General features: G+C 34.3%; 2 protein-coding genes and 1 long non-coding RNA gene across 4 annotated transcripts in view; 2 read left to right on the top strand and 1 right to left on the bottom strand.

Annotated features, from left to right (window-relative positions):
* LOC145733190 (chymotrypsin B-like) overlaps window positions 1-223 on the bottom strand; it is a 71,653-nt gene extending 71,430 nt beyond the window's left edge. Inside the window, exon 1 of the mRNA XM_081985876.1 lies at window positions 46-223. Coding sequence (XP_081842002.1) covers window positions 46-64 — 19 coding nt within the window. The 5' untranslated portion in view covers window positions 65-223. The remainder of the gene's footprint in view (window positions 1-45) is intronic.
* Window positions 1-19,026, top strand: part of mthl1 (adhesion G-protein coupled receptor methuselah-like 1) — a 68,106-nt gene that overhangs the window by 34,667 nt on the left and 14,413 nt on the right. For both annotated transcript variants that reach the window (XM_081985871.1, XM_081985870.1), the window contains one exon: window positions 17,583-17,761. In XM_081985871.1, coding sequence (XP_081841997.1) covers window positions 17,583-17,761 — 179 coding nt within the window. The remainder of the gene's footprint in view (window positions 1-17,582; window positions 17,762-19,026) is intronic.
* LOC145733193 (uncharacterized) lies at window positions 15,997-16,444 on the top strand. The gene is made up of 2 exons (XR_014179142.1): window positions 15,997-16,221; window positions 16,285-16,444. It is a non-coding gene; the product is annotated as an uncharacterized LOC145733193 (long non-coding RNA).

Here is a 19,026-nt window from a genome sequence, read left to right as displayed (position 1 = left end):
GCTTAACTGTAAACATGTAGCAGAATGGGTCAAAGAAGTATTTACCTGTTGATGTGGAACCCATAACCGAATCACTTCCTTTCGGTTAATGAAAAGAAAATTACCTTCTTCAATCCAGTTAGTTGTAGAACAGTTGTGTTGTTGCTAATATAATTGAAAATTACATGTGTAGTTCCTCGAGCAAGTAAACTGTCAGTCAAGATGAAAGCTTATAAGGTACTGATTACACTTATAAGTAAAATACTATTGTTATCATTATTATCTATTATCAATTAGAGAAAATTAATATTACAAGTCTGAAGTTAAGCAGTGTTGTTATATGATAAACCTTGAAAAACACTTGAAAATTACCTGTTTGGTATGGAAAATCAAGGATTACAAATAATCTTCGTAATGGTAAACAAGAGAAGTGGAAAGTTGTTATGGGAGAATTGAAAATTTTTCGGAACAGCTCAAGATTTTCCAAAAGTTATCATTCAAATTGGTCAAGGAGATATTCTCTGGCTACACAATGGATTGGATCAGTATGCTCAAAAGATCGAGTAATACGTAGCTTCTTGCATGTAGTCACGCCAGTTCTTCCTTATCAGATATCACCATGTTTGTTAAATTTTCTTCTTTTTACCCACACTTACCTAACTTAGCATTTTCTTCCCATCAAAAACACTTCAGTAATTTTAATCTTAGTTGATTTGAATTGATTGAAGTACATCCATGAAGCTAATGTAGTTACTTAGTAGCAAATGGTTTACACAACCTGAACGAAATCAGTTATTCAATCAGAAGTGTCTAGTTGTCGATCAATTTGCTGCACGTGAAATGCTTGTATAATAAATACTTCCTTATTGTCCAAACATCTGTATTGATAAACGTTTGCTCTAAACTGGTTAAGTTATGTAAATTGTAAAAGCTTCTAACAGACTTTTGATAACTCAGCTTTTTATAAAGAATAAAGTAGCTTTAATGTTTTTAGAACGGTAAGTTCTGGGTTCTGGTATATTTTTATATGTGGAGGAGATGCCAGAGTTACTGACTTTGTTGATGCCTGAAAATCAATCAATTTGAAGACACTAGAACTTCCGATCATGAGGCAGTCCTTTGTAGGTTTAGTCTCTGCACTGTCGGATCAGAAAGTGGCGTATTATTTTGATAACTTTGGAAATAGGTATAGGGTATCAGAATCATTTTATCTTTATCAGATTGAGATCTTAGAACTGAAAGAAATCATTGCCTCACTACAAGGGGGGAAATCGGCGGTCTGGCTGCCCAGATATATGGCGTTTATCCTTCTTTTCAGGGCCCTAATTCTTGAAAGCAGGGAACGAAATTCTCAAGAGAAATGTTGATAGAATGTGATACGGGTTCCTGTCACATTCTACAGACTTTTCCCTTGATTACTCCCTTTCAAGAATACGCACCCAGGTCGGTTTTCCGCCTGCCTTCAACTGGTTTCTGTTTGGCTTTTCGCTCTCAAAAAGCACAAACGACGCAATTTTCTCGTTTTTGAAATCCTTGTTCCTTTCTCTCAATGAGGGCGAATCTGCGTCGGCCGTGTTTTATGACCTCTTTAAGGCCTTTGATTGTGTCGATAGTGAGGCTCTGCTCTACAAATTGGAGGGTTACGGCTTTAGAGGCGTGACTCGTGCTTCGTTTGCATCTTATCTTAGCGGTCCAACCCAGAGAGTGTACTGCGGGGGTGAAGTTTCTGTCATGTTGCCTAATACTCTGGGAGTGCCACAAGGTTCTGTGCTGGGGCCTATTTTGTTTCTCATATTTATAAATGGTCTATGCTCTCTGGATATTAGGGGAAGATTTACCCTTTTTGCCGACGATGCCACCATTCTTAGGAATGGCAGGGATTCGGCTGCTCTCAGGCGTGTTATTGAGGATGATCTGAATTTGGCAGGCAAATGGTGTTCTGTGCGTAATGAACTTTAAGTGTTCTTTCGACTTTCGAGGTACAACTGTCTGGACAGATGATCTCATCTTCGACAGAGAACGGATTTCTCGGTATCTGCATTGACAAAAATCTAAAATTTGTTAGCGACATCAAGGCCTTGAACAGAAAGCTTTAGAGCCTTAGAGCTGAGAAGCGAGAGCATAAGTAGAACTGCTAGTGGAGTCGCATCTCCGATATGGCATCTGTTTTTGGAGCAGCTGGTCTGGGCTGCTTTTCGAATTGGTGTTGGTGCTGCAGAAGAGGACCGTTAGATAGGTTTTGGGAACCGGCCCTAGAAAATCTTGTTAACCTCTTAAAAAGTTTCTTCTCTTCGTGTATGTAGTGTTTAATTTGGCTTTGTCAGTAGGAACTTGATTCTTTGGATAATAAAGCATAATTGATAACCATTTCTTCGATACAATCGGGCATACGGACAAAATAGGTAACTGTATCTAAACTGCCTGCAATTTGAACTTCCATTATTGCTTCATCAGTCCATTACGGTCAAACGTTTCGTCTGTCGCATTAACGTCAAAATTGACATCTTTTGAGGCATCAATCTTGCTGTCGATCGGAAAAGCGATATGATAAAATTAACAGATGGTCCTAATGGTGGTCTTCGCAACGCATTTCATCCGAAACGCTATTTATAAAGTTACCTAAAGTTTTATAGGGTAAATCCACTATCGCGGCCTACACCAAGTGCTCGGAGCGATTGTTTATTTGGTATCACATCAAAAGACTCGAACGAGGTGTCGGACATATTGTTTGAAATCATCCAGCCCTCATTTATTTGTATGACACTAAAATAATAGAAATTAAAGTGCGATGACTGACACTCCCATTTAGCACCTGTTTATTTTTAAGCTATTTCCAGTAAAGGTCAGTGTCATCAACTGATTGTGAAATTCCATTGCGAATGTTAATATCACGGTTTACCTTCGTTAAATGCAATTTATTTTTCGTAGCATTTCCAATGTGATACTTAGGTCAACTGCACCGAAAGAATGCAAGTGATGAATGATGTGGGTTGCAAAATGTGACTCATTGGATCTTAAGGTGTTTCAGTGCAGCACAATGGTGAAAACTTATACCCGGTGTACGGGATAATCTCAGATCGAGTAATATTTGTCTAAATGGTACCAAACCATTAACATATACATAAACCGAGTAGTTTTAAGGAATTCTTAGTTTTGTCTGAGTTCAATCCTGCAATATGGTTGAAAATAACGTCAGTTCTGAGTCACTGTCGTCCCTCTTGTTTATTATGATTACTAAAGGCGTTTAAACTGAGTTTAAAACAAGTTCAAGTTAAGTGTGGTTCAGAATGTAATTTTTTTCATCTCTGTGCTTGCATCTTACTTTTTTTGTTTTTAAGTTTTATTTACAATTATCGACCAATTTCTTTGTTTTCAACGTTTTCAAAAGTATTTTAGAAAGCCACAGTCGAATTGTGCATTTTCTGCATGCGCACTCTATACTTTCTGAAACCTAATTTAGTTTCCTAACTCAGAGATCCACTGAGCTTGCAATAGTATAATACATTGTCGAACTTATACAACCGAGAATGCAGTTGGCTTATAATTTAATCTATCAAAAGCATTTGACACAATTCTTCTTCTTTCAGCAGCCCTTCTGTATCCACTCTTGGACATAGGCCTCTCCTTGCTGCTTCCATTCGGATCGGTTTATTGTTATCTGGTGCCATTTTTTTTCCCGGTTTTTCGTTTATATCGTCGATCCGTCGTTTCTGTGGATGACCAATACGTGTTGTTCATCTGTCATTGTCTTGTCGTGCCACTTTTTCTAATTCCCTCGTTCTGCATATGATCCCTTAGGCTTACCCCCAACATAGTTCTTTCGATTGCTCGTTGTGTTGTTCTTAGTCTATTCGCGCTTTTAACTGCCAGAGTCCTTGTTTCCATAAGGTAAGTCAAGACTGGCAAAACATATGTGTTGAAAACCTTCTTTTTTAGGTTGATAGGAATTGTTGGATTTCTTAATGTTGTTTCCAATTTTCCTACAGCAGCATGTTAGTCGAATACGCCTTGTTATTTCGGCTGTTTGTTTTTCTTTATCCAGTGTTATGGTATGTCCTAAATATATGTATTCGTTGACTTTCTCTATTTGTTGTTCTTCTAAGTGTACGTAGCCGGGATCTGGAGTCAACAGTTTGGTTTTATCGATGTTCATGTTTAAACCAATTTTTCCCGACTCTCTCTTTAAGTCTGCCAACATTTCGATAAGTTCTTCCTTCGTACTGCTGATTAAAATGTCGTCGGCGAAGCGTAAATTGCTCAGATATCCACCATCCACGTGCAGGTCATTTTGTCCCAATCTAGTCTTCTGAATACGTCCTCCAATGCAAGGGTAAATAACTTAGGGGATATTGTGTCTCCTTGTCGGACGCCTCTGTTAATTGCTATTCCATTGGTTGTTGCACTTTAACTGTGATGATCGCCTCTTTGTATATGTTTTTAAGTAGGTTAGGGTACCTTGAGTCTATTCGAGCATTATTCAGCCCTCGGATTATTACCCAAAGCTCAACAGAATCAAAAACCTTGTTAAAATCTATAAAAACGAGATGGAGCGGCGTATTGTACTCGTTACACTTTTCTATAAGAGTTGGTCGTAGCGTTTGAAGGTGCTATACGATGCTATGTCCCTAGATATTCATCTAGTTTGCGCGTAATTAAGAATCTTGGTAAGGAACTTAAAAGGATGGGGCAATAAGCTTATTGGGCGAAAGTTGCTGAGATTTAATTTGTCTCCCTTTTTGTGTAATAAGATGACTTGGACATTTTGCCATGTTCTTGGAATCTTACCGATGTGAAGACATTTGTTCATTAAGATTTTCATGGATTCCATTGTGGTTGTGCTTTCCAGTTTTATCATTTCACTAGTAATTTTATCTTCACCAGGAGCTCGACCATTTTTTAGTTGGCTTAGGGTTTCCTCAATTTCGGTGGAGTTTATGTCAGGGATTTCTACAGGGGGGCAACTTTGCCTTCATTTAACCAATGTCTTACCGTTTTCGAGATCAGTATACTTAGACACGAATTTGTGGCACCCTGTCGCATATCGTAAAATGATTTAAAGAAAAATTTGACATAAAACTTTTTTACACTGATGAAATTCGTTCTTAAAGCTACTTTATGAATAAATTAATAAATTTCTTTGGTGTAAAATCTTCTTTACATTTTGTAGACAAAATAAAAGAATGCAAACTTTCTGGTAAGGAATCTTTGTACACATATAGAATCGTACGTGAACAGCCTTTACTCATCAAATTCTAAGAACGGCAGAACACAAATCAAGTGTAAATCCACCTGTGAAAACCATAAGTACACTAGTAACCGTTATAATCCGCCTCCAATGTCATTGCGTAAAGAGTTGGTCACGACAAATTGTATCACACAATGGCAAAGGCAAGGTAGACTTCACACGTTAGCGGTAGATACGGTTCTAGGACTAGGAGCCGTTATAACGACACCAAACACAAACAAGAAGCAATTTTGTATGCTCAAAGTAGTAAAATATTTGTTAATGATAATAATTCCTTGTTAGTCGCTTTAAGCTGGACGCTTTAAAGATAACAATCTTCAGAATATGAGAGTCTGAAGATCCCATTTATTGATTATGAAAGGATATACGTTCGATGATAAATATCATAGATGTAGTTGATTGTAGATCAAAGGCAAATAAGTGAAAGGTGTGTCTGATTATGATGGGCGTTCTTCGTTATTATTGTTAACACCACACGAGGCAATTTTCAAAAACTTAACCAGCTAAGTCTAAAAAACATCCTATGAGGATGCTGTTAATTGAATTCCCTTTTGAATCTTCCGAGCTGCAGCCACCTGGTAATTTAATTGAAGCAATCAATCACTAACAGGCCATTCCATGCAAAAAAGAGTGAAACGCGAATCTTGACATGATTTTTAAGCTTACGAGAGTCTGAACGATGAGAACGTGTTCGTTCTGGCCGCATATCGAATGGTTTAAGTGCAACTTTCCACTTAAAAACTATTGCTGAACTGTGCATGTATTGTGATGCTATTTTTCGCAATACTCAAGGAAGAATAATTCGTTCTTTTTACAGACATGAAGGCGTGATTGGCGCCTATTTCTCAACCAGGCACGTCAGTGTGTTTGATGCATTACGGCTTTAATTTGATCATAAAACAAGTACTCGCTTGTCAGTGTATAATTACAGTAAGAAGGGTGACCTCAATTTAAAAATTAACATTAGTTATTGACATCAAATAGGTGTCCAATAAGCTGTCACAATATGAATGAGGAACATACCAAAGTAGAAATTGTTTACAGTAGAACAAGATTTGCATTTTGAAGTTGCTTTTGAGTAGGTAAATAAAGCAAAAGCACAAACGAAATTAAGGATCTACAGGAGTATTTTGTAGGTACTATTTAGAATTAATTTTACTATAAGAAACTATGCTTTTTGACCTGTTACTAAATTTTCGAAAAAGTACTTTTAATTACTCAGTATACATCAGTTTTGGACCAGAGCATCTAAAAGTAGTTTCCAGAATAGTTTCAAACGCTGAATCCGAATCTCATTTAGGTTTTAGTTTTTGAGATATTTAATAAATAAATATTTGCAGTTTTTCTCAGTTAAATTTATTTAAAAAAAGTGAACAATCAGAAATAGATTACAGAAAAACACAATCGTTTTGTACTGTTTAAAGTCTTTCTCGTATTAGAGTCCAACAGTAATCGCTCATCATACTATTGTCCCAAAAACGTTGGTATCTTTTTTCGATTTTTGCGATATCTTAGTGCAGCTGCTCTCCTTGTGTTATCCAAGTTTTCAAAAAAAAATCAAGGTGGGAGTGAAGAAAATGTAGTTTTAAAGACATTTATAGTAATTTTTTAACAAATCATCGACAATATGCTTAAGTTTCGACACTTTTAACAACATTTTGAAAACCGCTCATGTTAACTAGTTTCAAAACAAAAGTTTTTCAATTTGTCTGAAAACTGATTACAAAGACAATTTTTAAGCCTCTTAAGTCAATTTTCATCGTTTCAAAGTAAATTTACTGGTTTCTAAGTCAATTTTCAGCGTTTCCAAGACAATTTTTAAGTTGGGTTGGTTTTGGGCCTTTAAACGTAATAACTCAATTATCTCGTAAAGAAAGTTTCAAAACAGAGTTTTATAAGAGATGCTTATTTTTTCAAATTAGATGGATGGATTTCATAAGTACTTGTTTTAAATTTGATCAAAACTGCTCCAACGGTTTGACAGTTATGACGAGAAATCGATTTTTTAAACTAAACTTTGAAGGACTGCATTGTTGTTATTCGCTCATTTCTAATTTTATGAACTGAGTGAACTGAACTGAGAGAATTTTATGAGATGATTTTAAACGTACTAACCCACTGACTACAACTAATCTGTAGTAGGTACTCAACACAGTTCCGCTTAGACACTTTATTACAGGATGTTAGTGAAGTTTATAAACAAATTTTCCAGCTTTTCTTAGAAAATTGCTCGATAAAAATTCGGGAAAATCCTTTAATAATCAAGTACGCGAGCACCGATTTAGAAATGTTTAAACAAGGCTCATTGTCAATAAGCAACTGAAAGAGTGTTTTCAGAAAATGTTCGTAGTTTTACTAGTAAAATTTATAGGATTACAGTTGTTTTTTAGCATTTTCACATACCTAGAATATGAGGTAGTATCATAACCCTGTCGTGCTACAGATTCGGTCGATAAGCAAGGTAAGACCTGAATAATAACAAGAATACCAAACTGGTTTGGTTACAAAAACTTGGAATGTGCAGTCTAATTATCTCTTGAGAAAATCAGTTTTTAAAAAATCGTATAAAGTATCGCAAAAGTCCAAATAAGAGTGTACGATGTAAATCTTACGGTGTAAAACGTCAAAAATTGTTCTCATCTGCGCAGCTCTAAACATTGAGCGAAATTTGCGAACTTATACAGGGTGTACCTGAAAGATGCTGGAAAAATGCTACCACAAATTCTAAATATGACGATATAACCCAACTTACCACAGTCCAAAAGTTGATAGTTTCAGAGATACAGAGTGTCAAAAATTTGGGTTTTTTATTAAAAAAATATTAACTAAATTTTAACAAACATACAGCGCTGTATTTGTGTTGAGTAATCTTAGACTGTCTAACTGTGTTGGGTGTTGCGCCCCTGAATTTTTGTGGACGTCCTGAGTCCTGTCCTTTGGCCCTGGACATGTGTTCGGTGGCGGTGATCTCCAGTGGATCAGCCTTGATCTGACAAATTTGAGTGCTGATGATGGCCTAAAGAGCCGAAACCGTTTTTTAACCCTGAAGATGACTCGAAATAAAAATCGAAACGTTGGCCGTTTCTCGAAAAGAGAAGTTGTATTTTTTCATTGTCCGAAATCTGCTACTCTGTTCAACTTTCTTGTGTTTATAAATGATAAATTTATGGTGGTTATTACATGACATATACAGGGTGATTCAGGTTTTAATACACAAATTTTCACCACGTATTTTACGTCCAAAAATACTCCCAGTTTGCTCTATAAACTATATCCCGGAAATCCGTCTTTCAGAAAATACAGGGTGTTGAAGTTTTATTAACACTAGCCTTCTTTACTCTTTCTTCGAATTCACGAATGAGATTAGAAACAGGGCGTTCTATTTAAAAATCAAAAGTTGGTGTTCTTTCCGACTAATTTGGCAACACCGCAAAGTCCAAAATATTTTAGATAGAGTTAGGACTCGACCCACTCCAAATATCAATGAACAATATTAAGTCGTTCTCTAGATACTTCTAATATACCATCAGCGTCAATCAGCAAACATCAAAAAGAATTGCTAGAAAATATTTTCAGTTTCCAAAAATTTCCTATTATAATCTGAAGAAAGAACTATTCTGTAACAACACTAAATAACCTTAATTCTGCTTGTTGCATTAAAAAATCTCAATGCAAATTGTTTATTAGTTGTGTGATTACAGTGTAAGTCAGTTTTAAAATATCCTGACATAGTATGGCGTTAATTGAATTTATTTTATTAGTCTGTCAAAATTGTCTACACCCAAGCAAAATGAGAAGGGTTAACGAGTACCAGAGTAGAGGCTGGCACTTCTTTGTGCGTTCTCGATGGGAACAATGTGAAACGACTACCATTATCTCAGTTTTAATCTAAACGACCGTTTTACCGGACCTAATGACGCCTCTATGGGAGCTCTTGGGTGTTTATGATATTTTTTTATTGATTCTGGTAAGTGGTATTCATGGTGCGACAAGAATCGCGCCAAGCCGCATCTACAGATAGCGGGAATCGCTTTGCAGTCCTAAGCCTCCATGTTTAGATTAAAATCACTGCAATTTCGTCGTTATTTTCAATTCAATAGTCGTTTCTTATCGAGTTTAGGGAGAGAAATGCAGGTTTGAATTGGAGGTAGCCAGATCGACTGAAAGCGGTTCACGTGCATAAAGGACTTAAGTAGAAATAATTAAGTCAATAAGTGTCTCTGCCAGTTCAGTTTAACTTGCTTTTAATGACTAGCAATTTTTTTGTTCTGGAGGAAGGAGGTCAACTGTCTTTATGAGGTCAAAACGTCGTAATTATCTTGCAATCTCTGAGAAACGCATTCAGAAAAGTATATTATTTAAATTCCTGGCTACTTTCATTTAATTATGATATTACTTTCAACATATTGTTAAAGACCGAATTATACCAGTAATCTAGTTCTCACAAAATCACATTTTTCGCGATTTTCCCACGTCTGAAACTTTAATTATTTGAACCATCCTATATCACTGACTAGATGCTGTTTCATTTATAAATTGTCATTGTTGTTATTTTTGAACTTTGCTAGTTTAGGTTAATGTCGTCAATTTGTAAAGTGGCTAAATTGGCTGTGACAGATTGTAAAATCTCTACATTTATGACTATTTAAAAATAAACAATAAATTACATGACACACTCTTACCAATCTAGAATATACTGGGTGTCTAAAAAGTCTGGAATATTGCCAATATCGGAAAACTACTGATTTTCAAAAAAAAAAAATCATAACTGTATATATGATTGACTTTTAATCATCTTTGCAAACAGAGGCTTCCATTTTAGTAATTTTACTATACATTTTCGTTCAATTTAATGTAAAATGATACTCGTAGGACAAATGTTGTATGTACCTAATACATGCGGAAAGCGTCTTTTCCGCCCTTTAACTGCTTAACTGCTTTAACTGCAGTCTCGTGCGTCAAAGTACCATTTTCCGCACTTGTTAGGTAAATAACTATTTCCAAGTAAAGTGTCCTTTTAGTAGGACACTTTACTTCAATCACTCTTCATAACTGTTGTGGATAAACGAACTTTGATAGTTGTTTTTATATGAAAACCCTAACTATTTGAAGGTTAATTTTGTAATATCTTAAAACACCCAGAGTTTAGTTGCCAGAAAACTTAAAGTGTGTTAATTACCCCTTATTTATCATAACAACTAACAGCCAATCACTCGCCACATTTCTTTTTATTTCTACATAAATCAGCGCTGTGATGATTTTATTACCTAAAGTTATGTAGCGGTTTACATTTGATAAATAAACGACATTTTTTGGTAGTTGAGTATCTTGTATTAAAAAAGAGTTTTTTCTTGAAGTAAAAATATACAACCACTAATAACGGGTTATTTCAATGTTCCACCTAAAATGTTAGTATTAAAAGAAAACATACTTTTCTCTAGAAAAAAACTGAGGTTTGATAAATAATCAAACTAATTTTAAGTCGGAATTCGCACTTTCAGTTTCACTGAACGTTTGCGTCAATACCAATTACTGGATAACAAAATTATAAAAACACATAAAATAAACAAGTAACGGTAAAGCCACGTTTCATCGTATCAATAACCAAAACGTAGAGCCGAGAAAAACAAAATTAAAATACGATATAAAAGTTCACATAAATTTCAGCATCTGTCCATTAATCTTTATAAAATATGTACTGGCTGGCTAGTAAATTTGTATACTTAATTAATAAGAGGGTTCTCATAAACAACACGAAAAATAACACCTATTGGCAGCTCTATCGGTTTATAATTTTGAGCAGAATATTTATATGAACCGTTCACTTTGACGGTAAATTTACAACTATGGGAAAAGTACAGTCTAAAAATAAGATTTTCCCTTCAAACTAACCTCGATTCCTAAAGGTATTTCCTTAATTCTACTGCAGCTGACTCTATTATTTTAACAATTTCCTGTCACATTAAATTAAACATTCGTTTGACCTAATTCTGGTTTCTACTACACCGGTTTATTTTCGTAAATGAAGTGTTAGATTTTTGAATCGGAAATATTTACGGTAAATTAACCAGTATGTCACTAGGGAATTGAGAGCGTAAATGATTTCTAAAAAATTCAAGACATCTGGTATCTGTTTCGAGATGCGGTTTACGTTTTTTTTTACGTCTTGACGTTCATTCAAGATTTTGTTACGTTAGTGGCTAATAACATTTCAATGCCTTGTTTTACAAAATATTTGCTCTAGTCCAACGTTTATATCGCGTGCGTTTAGAATAGATATGGTAAAAGCTAAACGGTGTTACTAGAGAGATCTCGTAGACTTTGTGTTAATTGCGACAAATGGCACCTACTGAGTAACAGTTGAACGTTTGTATTTTTTTCTTCTTGCACTGAATTATTATGGGCCTCTCAATTTGAATTACATCACAAAAAACACAAATATTTGACTTTCTTTTTAAATATGACAAATTTAAATTCCAAGTATGAATTTCCATTATATCTGGAAGAAGTACGTGTCATTTCTTTTTCAAGTGCAGCAGATTTTTTGTGCTTAACAAGTCTACGTGTAAATAATGCAAAATTGATTCTTAAATATAGTAGTATTTTGTGTATACAGGGTGTTACAAATTCGATGCATTAACATTGCTATCTCAGAAACTATAGTTGATAGAGCTTTAGTTAAATGGAGGCAAAACTAAAGAATTTCTTCTTCTTCTTCTTGAAATAGGTTTTCAGTCTGTTTTTTCAGCTTTAAGGAGTTCCTTGCAACGTCGACATCCAGCTATCCCTCCACCTCTTTGGTGGTCTGCCTGACGGTCATCTAGAGTGTGGTTTTCCGTCTCTCGCAATTTTAGCAATTCTATTGTCATCCATTCTGTTGATGTGTTGATTCCATTCTCGCCGTCTCTGTCTCGTCAATCTTACAATGTTCCTGTATGTCGCAGATTCGTCTTATTTCTTGGTTGGGTTAAACCCGGAGAGTTCTCATCTCTGCCGTTCGGGTTATGCTCTTGGTTCTGCTGGTGTCTGCCGTGGTTTCTGCGGCATATGTGATTATTCGCTAAAGAATTTGGTTTGCAAGCATACAGGGTCAGTCACAAAGTATACCAACTTTCTTAATTCAAACCTAATACCCTGTATTTTACTTCAGATTTTAAGAGTACTTCGGTCCAGCGACTTCTAACAAATCCATTTTTTTATTGGATCTGTTATGATTTTAATAAATTTTTACGTTCTACCAAAATTCTTATCAGCAGTTATAGATAAGTTTTGATAAATCTGAGTTCAAATTATGAAGAAAGAGCAACAGGTTTAGTCCTAAAAATTTGAAATGTCCATCAAGAGATAGATTTAAAGGTAGACCGTTTCGAAATATTTGGAATACCTTGTATCGCACACAAATTTTGTAACTACTGAAGGTCTTATAACATGTTACATGTCAGACAAGGAAATGCTTTTTGTCCTAAATTTCAAAACGTGTAAATGTCCATCTTATTTATTTAAATGGTTAATAAACACTGGCACAGCAATTTCTTTGCTTGAGTAAACATGGAGTGCTTAACAGAGCAAACAGAACTACACCTTTCTCGTTTTACTTCAAGTCCACTGTACTCAGTTTACTTTAAGGGTGTTTCGGTAGGATATTAAATGTCAGTGGTAAACATACTCTGATACCTTTTTTACTAGTTTTAACCTAAAAATAAGAAATAACCTTTATTACCTTATAAGTGTTCTTTTAACAGCATTGAATGTCAGCCAAACAAGATTGTTTAAATTATTCTTTTGTGATTTAATAAAACGTGAAAATGGTGAGGTTTTGTTTTTTGTTTATCAATCCCAATCCTCTGACCGGTTTCGCCGTATTACGGCTCATCAGAGAGGCTATAGGGCTTGATAACCAAAGAACAAAACCTTCGTTCCAGTATAGTCAACTGGATGCCAGAAATGATAGTTGGGATTGATAAACAAAAAACAAAACCTCACCATTTTCAACCAATCAGATCGGTGTTTACCGAATGATGCGGCATTAATGGTGCTGTTCCTAGATTTTGGAACGCCATCTGTACTTTCTAACTCATAGAGTTGAGTACAGATGTCACCAGATGTTGCACACAACTATTAATAAAACGTGTTACATACAATAACAACGTATTTTGAATCAAATTGCTTATCGTTACTTCTAAGCAAAACTGGAACAATAACGTATGACTGAACACTTTATTCACTTCATTTCCTTTGTTCTACTATTATTTTTATTAAATGTTTGACATTGTCGACCTCTGATATCATCAAAACTTTAAGATGCAGTAAGTTCATTTTAATGCAATTATTGAGTTAGGTATTGGCTGAGTGAGAGAATTTTGCATTACAACGGGATTTACAGTTTTAAATAAAGTCAATTACGATGATCATTAAATCTGTTCATCTTTCTGAATCAGAAATATTATGACATGGAAGTGAGAAAAATCTATAATGATAGCATACATCATTATTGATGATTAATGATGTGACAATTTTAATTAGAGAACCGAAAATGGTAGTACTTTCGGCTTAGGCCAATTCATGAACAATAATTACAAAACGCATATTTTTTCAGATCTATTATATCTAAAAAACTAGTTGTTATCAATCAAAATAAGTTGTCAAGAATTCTCATACACTAATAATTATTATTATGATCTCGCTTTGGAAGAATAATCTATAACACAGTACCAAAGAGGATTTTTGGAATTTTGTTCAAGTAGTACCCCTATGACATTCCTCGAAAGGAATATATCATAAAATATGTCAATATCCTCTTGAAATTTACATTCAACACCAACTTGCCTTCGTAAAACCAGTTTAGCAAATGCGAGCAGAATATGATTTCGTCTCCTGATATACAACACTTCAGGAAAATAATAAAGTCACGTTCTCTTTTCCTGATGAAAAACGCATTAGTCGTAATTTCAGAGCGTGGCAAATTGCCGCCCAATAAAAAATAAAGGAATCGCTTGATCAATCGTTCTTCTGTTTCTTCCTCGGCTACTCTCCAGCCAACTTATGAGCGTTCAAGATCATCTCACGCCATCGGCATCGTTCCGATTCAGTAATTTCATTCTTTCATTGTTTCTCTTTTTGGTCATATTGACTTTTTTTCATAAAACTCGTAGATTGCAGACGAATCGATTACTCCCTGATAGAAAAGCACTGCTTGAATTAAAACCTTTGTTCAGGTTGTCGTTCTGGGAAGTTGCACGCATGATTACTTTTATAATTCGAATATTATCTCTAATGCCAGGATGTGAGAGGATTAATGTGGCAAGAAGTCTAGTTTCTGGCAGTGTTCTACTATCGGAAGAATAAGAAGGAAGTGAGTGACAGTTTTTGCAAATGAAGATTAACGATAATGGTGAAAAAACAACCATAACAAGCACCAGTGTTCTTAATTAGTTTTATTATTTTGGTTCGTGCTGATTTGTCCTAGATTATTGATTTAAGAGCATCCGCTATTTTTGTTCTTAATTTGTAAAGGATACCTCATATTTTAACGTTACACTTTCCTGCTCTCTTTTGAAGAGAAAGAGAAAAATACTGTACGCAAAGTACGTCAAATGTGAAATATGATATTACCACGTTGTAAAGGAGGAAAAGTGGTAATGATAAAGTGTTATATATTTTTAACTATTTTATCAAATTAATCAACAAAACCATTGAAAAGGAGTTTTAAAATTCTAGGTTTTTTTCAGATATATCCGGAAGTAATCAGAATTGCTGAAAACTTCACGAATTTGTGACACCCTGCTAGTAGTATTACTATTGTAGTATTATTCATATTTATTAATATATTAAATACTTTTAACCTACGACCTCAGGATAAATAGCTAATTACGCATAGTTTCCCGTTACGTAATGATCCTCTTTACGCACAGCTGTTAAAAAGCCCACAATTTTAAGCCCAGCCATAAACTAACTAACTAATTGATTTGGTTTCTATTTCTTGCTTTATCAGAGTATATTAGATGGAGATCATCGCGTAGTGCATTGTTTATACAGTTTTAAGTAAATACCGGTTCATCTAGGTCTAGAATATCATCATATTGTGTCATTAGTTTTGGTCTAGGTTCAATATTAACGTCACAAAGAAATAAAACGTAAAACCTAAAAATTCCCTTTTTTCAAAATATCTCAAAAACCGAAAACAAAGTCGATGTTTTCTAAATGTCACTTTATTAAGGCCATGATTACGCAACTTTTCTCCCATTTAACCAAATCTGTATCCCTAAACGTTTTCAATATCCCCATAGTGGCTCTCCTTATTCTGGACACACTGTATAATAGCAATAATGTAACTCATGCCTAAGTCTCAACAAGCCAATTTTGTTCTTAATAACTGTAATATCCACAAATCATTATTTTTAAGAACAACACCAACAATTAAATAGATAACATGTTTTTGTGAAATTTTATATTACATTATTATTTTTTCTTCAGTAGCATAATTCCTATGATGATACAAATATGCAGTTAATACGTTGAAAATGTACTTTTTTAAACATTCTGAAGGAACTAGAGTTTGTGGAACAGAAATGCCTTTTCTAATAGAAAACACTGTCACAAGGAAACAGCCCATATAGGTATTTACTTACTCCCAAGAAGAGTTTTTACAAGAACACTACAAAAACCAAGTTTATTGAAGCCAGTGGTTCTTGAAGAAACATGGATATAGAGTAAAGGTGTATTTAGCAGAAGCTGACAAGGTGATTTACCTAATACTATAAAGGACTCTGGTAGAGGTATTAATAAGCTGCTAATACTAGATAGCTTATGTTTCAGTTGCCTTTATTTGCCTAATCTTTGTTTGCTTATCATGCTTTGAAAGGGTCCAAATTTAAAAAGTCCCATTATCAATTGCTCTAAAAGACTCTAAACAAAAGGTGTTTGAAGCTATGGTTATAATGGTGTTGTCAAAATCCATATGCAGAGTGTTGAAAAAACAAATTTCTAATAAGTTTCAGGTAATATTAGAAAGATACAAGTTACTTAATACATAAATTTTATCAAATGCCATTATTTTGCAGAAATAGCCCTTATAAATTTTGCCGTATCTTCTCTGACTATAAGGCTAGAAACAGATGGTGCTACTGTTAAATACTTTTCCACCAGATAGTAGGTTAAATTACTATTTTAATTGTATTATTTACACATTATGAAATATACAAATAAAATCTTTAAAAAGTACACTCAAGTTTCTTTTTTATCTAAGAAGTCTAGTTTTCTTCATAAACAATCATAAAATTAGAAAATTTCTTTAACTGAGGTACCTACCTGTTCTTACAATAAATTGAACTGAAATTGAAAAAACATGTTAAATAAATCACACATCAAAACCAAATTGATATGTATTTAATGCTGGGTAAATTTACAAAAGGAAATAAATAAGCAATCTCACAAAACCAAGAAGCAAGTTCTTAAAACACAAACAATTTTGTTATAAGTTTAAACACTGCTTTAGGATTTAATAGTCCCCAGGATACACACATTGCCTTTCCTTTCTTGCAAATTTTATGGAATAATTCTTGAAACGTTGGTATTGGGCTGTTAATGACCCGTTTGAATGCACCTATCTGTGATGTTCTTTCCAGATAATTTAAATTGAATGTGGTTGTTGTTCCCAAGCCAAAGTTTGATTGGAACTTTCCGCCTTTGTTTACCACCAAATGTTGCAAGTTTTCCAGTTTGGTGAAGAAAAATCTTAAATTCTACGAAGGTCTCACAATAACAACACTAATTAATAAACTTAAACAACCCTAAATTAAGTTTTTATTTCTTCTGTCTGTAGTTTTTGGTGTTTTTCAACTTTTTAAAATTCCTAACCTCAAAGTGTAAATTTCAATATGGCGGAGCACTTGATGACGTAACCGCCACGGGAAAAAAAATGAACCATACGTCATTCGTGCTCTAAGGCATTTTACACACTCATGATTCTGTTTCCATTTAGTGCGTAAAATGCTTCTTACAGCACTAATTACGTAATACACTATTTTATGATAGACTACATAACACAAAAAAATTATTGTTCTCTTTTGGTTAAAGTCAAGCTAAAATATCCTTGTACAGCTTCAGCAACTAATAAACATTTCACATTTATGTAGTTCAGTCAAAATATTGAAATCTACCCAAACCATCCCAGTGAAACGTTCTTATTATGTAAACTGCAATCAATTATATACTTATTTCTTTGATCTGCCTGGTAATATCTCCTTAGTTCACAAATTTTTGGTAAATGGCCAAGATTTTCAGTTTACTTATTACATTGATTTAGTACAAGCATTGCAATAATTTAAAATTAGTTTGTAATGCAAGTTTTTTTTTTCAGGGATCTTAGACCTCAAAGTACCGAAAAAAGCCAAGAAAGACTGCGGTTGTACTTGTACGAAGCTTATGCTTGGGGAGTACCACTAATCATCGTGTTCATTGGAGCAATGGCCGACTTGGTAGGCACTGACGAGAGTTTTCTTCGACCGAAATTCGCGGTAACCCAATGTTGGTTTGCTGGTAAGTGTCTTTACCTATTCTAATGACAAAAAAATTGATTATTTGGAATGTAGAAACTCGCATTTCTCGTACGCGACCGTGCATGCATGTGTGCCGTTTTTCTCTTTAAAAGCAATTACCATTGTTTGTGAGTATTGTTGTGCAGAAAAAGTTATTCGGCGTGTTTAAGTACATTTTCTGCCCAGTAAAAGAACAGCTTGTGTTGCAGTGAAAACAATGGCACTATTATTATACAACCTATGTAATTTACCGTTAACCGTTAAAATTTGCTTTGGCATAAATTCGCCAATGATTACTTAGGGTTTGAAAACAATGTGCATACTTTGTTCAGCAGCGATAGTAGAAATTATGCTTGTTTTAGTGAAAGTTTTGTAAATTGTGCAATCTTGCTGAAAATGATATGTTGAGATGGCCCAAGGTAATTTTCTCTACGAAGAACGGAAATATTTTTTCTTCGTTTTTAAATTCTCACTAATTTACCTTTTGAATGACGAAATTGACTAACTGTACCGTTTTATTTTATGGTTTCTCTAGAAATTATCTTTGGAGTAAAATTATTCTAAAGGCCCTTAAACGAAAGAAACTTATCTAAACGACTTTGGTATCGATACATCTAATCTAACATAGCATAGCTAAATAGTTGATATAAATAATATTGCTTAGAATTTAATGCAGACTTCAAAAAATAAAATGAAAAAATGTGGCTTTGCAACAATTCAGGCAGTAGAATTTTGGATGAGTGATCTTTTGCCGTTAAACGTGAGAAAAGTATAAAACTGCCAAATTTGTCTCCATGGAGCTTTATATACAACTAATAGTGTAATTTCTCAAATTAGCAATTATTACTAATTTTATAGTTTCACAGTCACTGGCGAAAGGGTTTTGACAGTTATAACATCTGCCACGTGACGTGAGAAAAGTACAAAAGTGTTGATAAACGACAAAACTGTCAAATTTGGCTTCATGAAGCTGTAAAGACTACTTACAGTGTGGTTCCTCCAAGAAACCCATTTATTAGGCATTTGAATTGTTGCTTTTGATGGGCATTTATTTGCCTTTTCTTCATTATTTTTTTGAATTCTCTTCAAAAATACACTTCTGACAATTTTCCATCTTTAATGATATGAATTATTCAGTGCGTCACATTTTTGATATTCTGACACTGGACATAAAAACTAGTCTTCAATATAAAATATCTCTTTTTCAGCCTATGCTGGACTTGCTACTTGTATGTGAGAACTTGCAATAATAGAACCAAAGTAATA

Source organism: Ips typographus, linkage group LG8, assembly GCF_016097725.1.
Source record: "Ips typographus isolate SLU linkage group LG8, UJ_Ityp_2.0, whole genome shotgun sequence".
NCBI lineage: Eukaryota > Metazoa > Arthropoda > Insecta > Coleoptera > Curculionidae > Ips > Ips typographus.
Note: the sequence above shows the minus strand (reverse complement) of the source record. Positions and strands in the feature narration are given on the sequence as shown.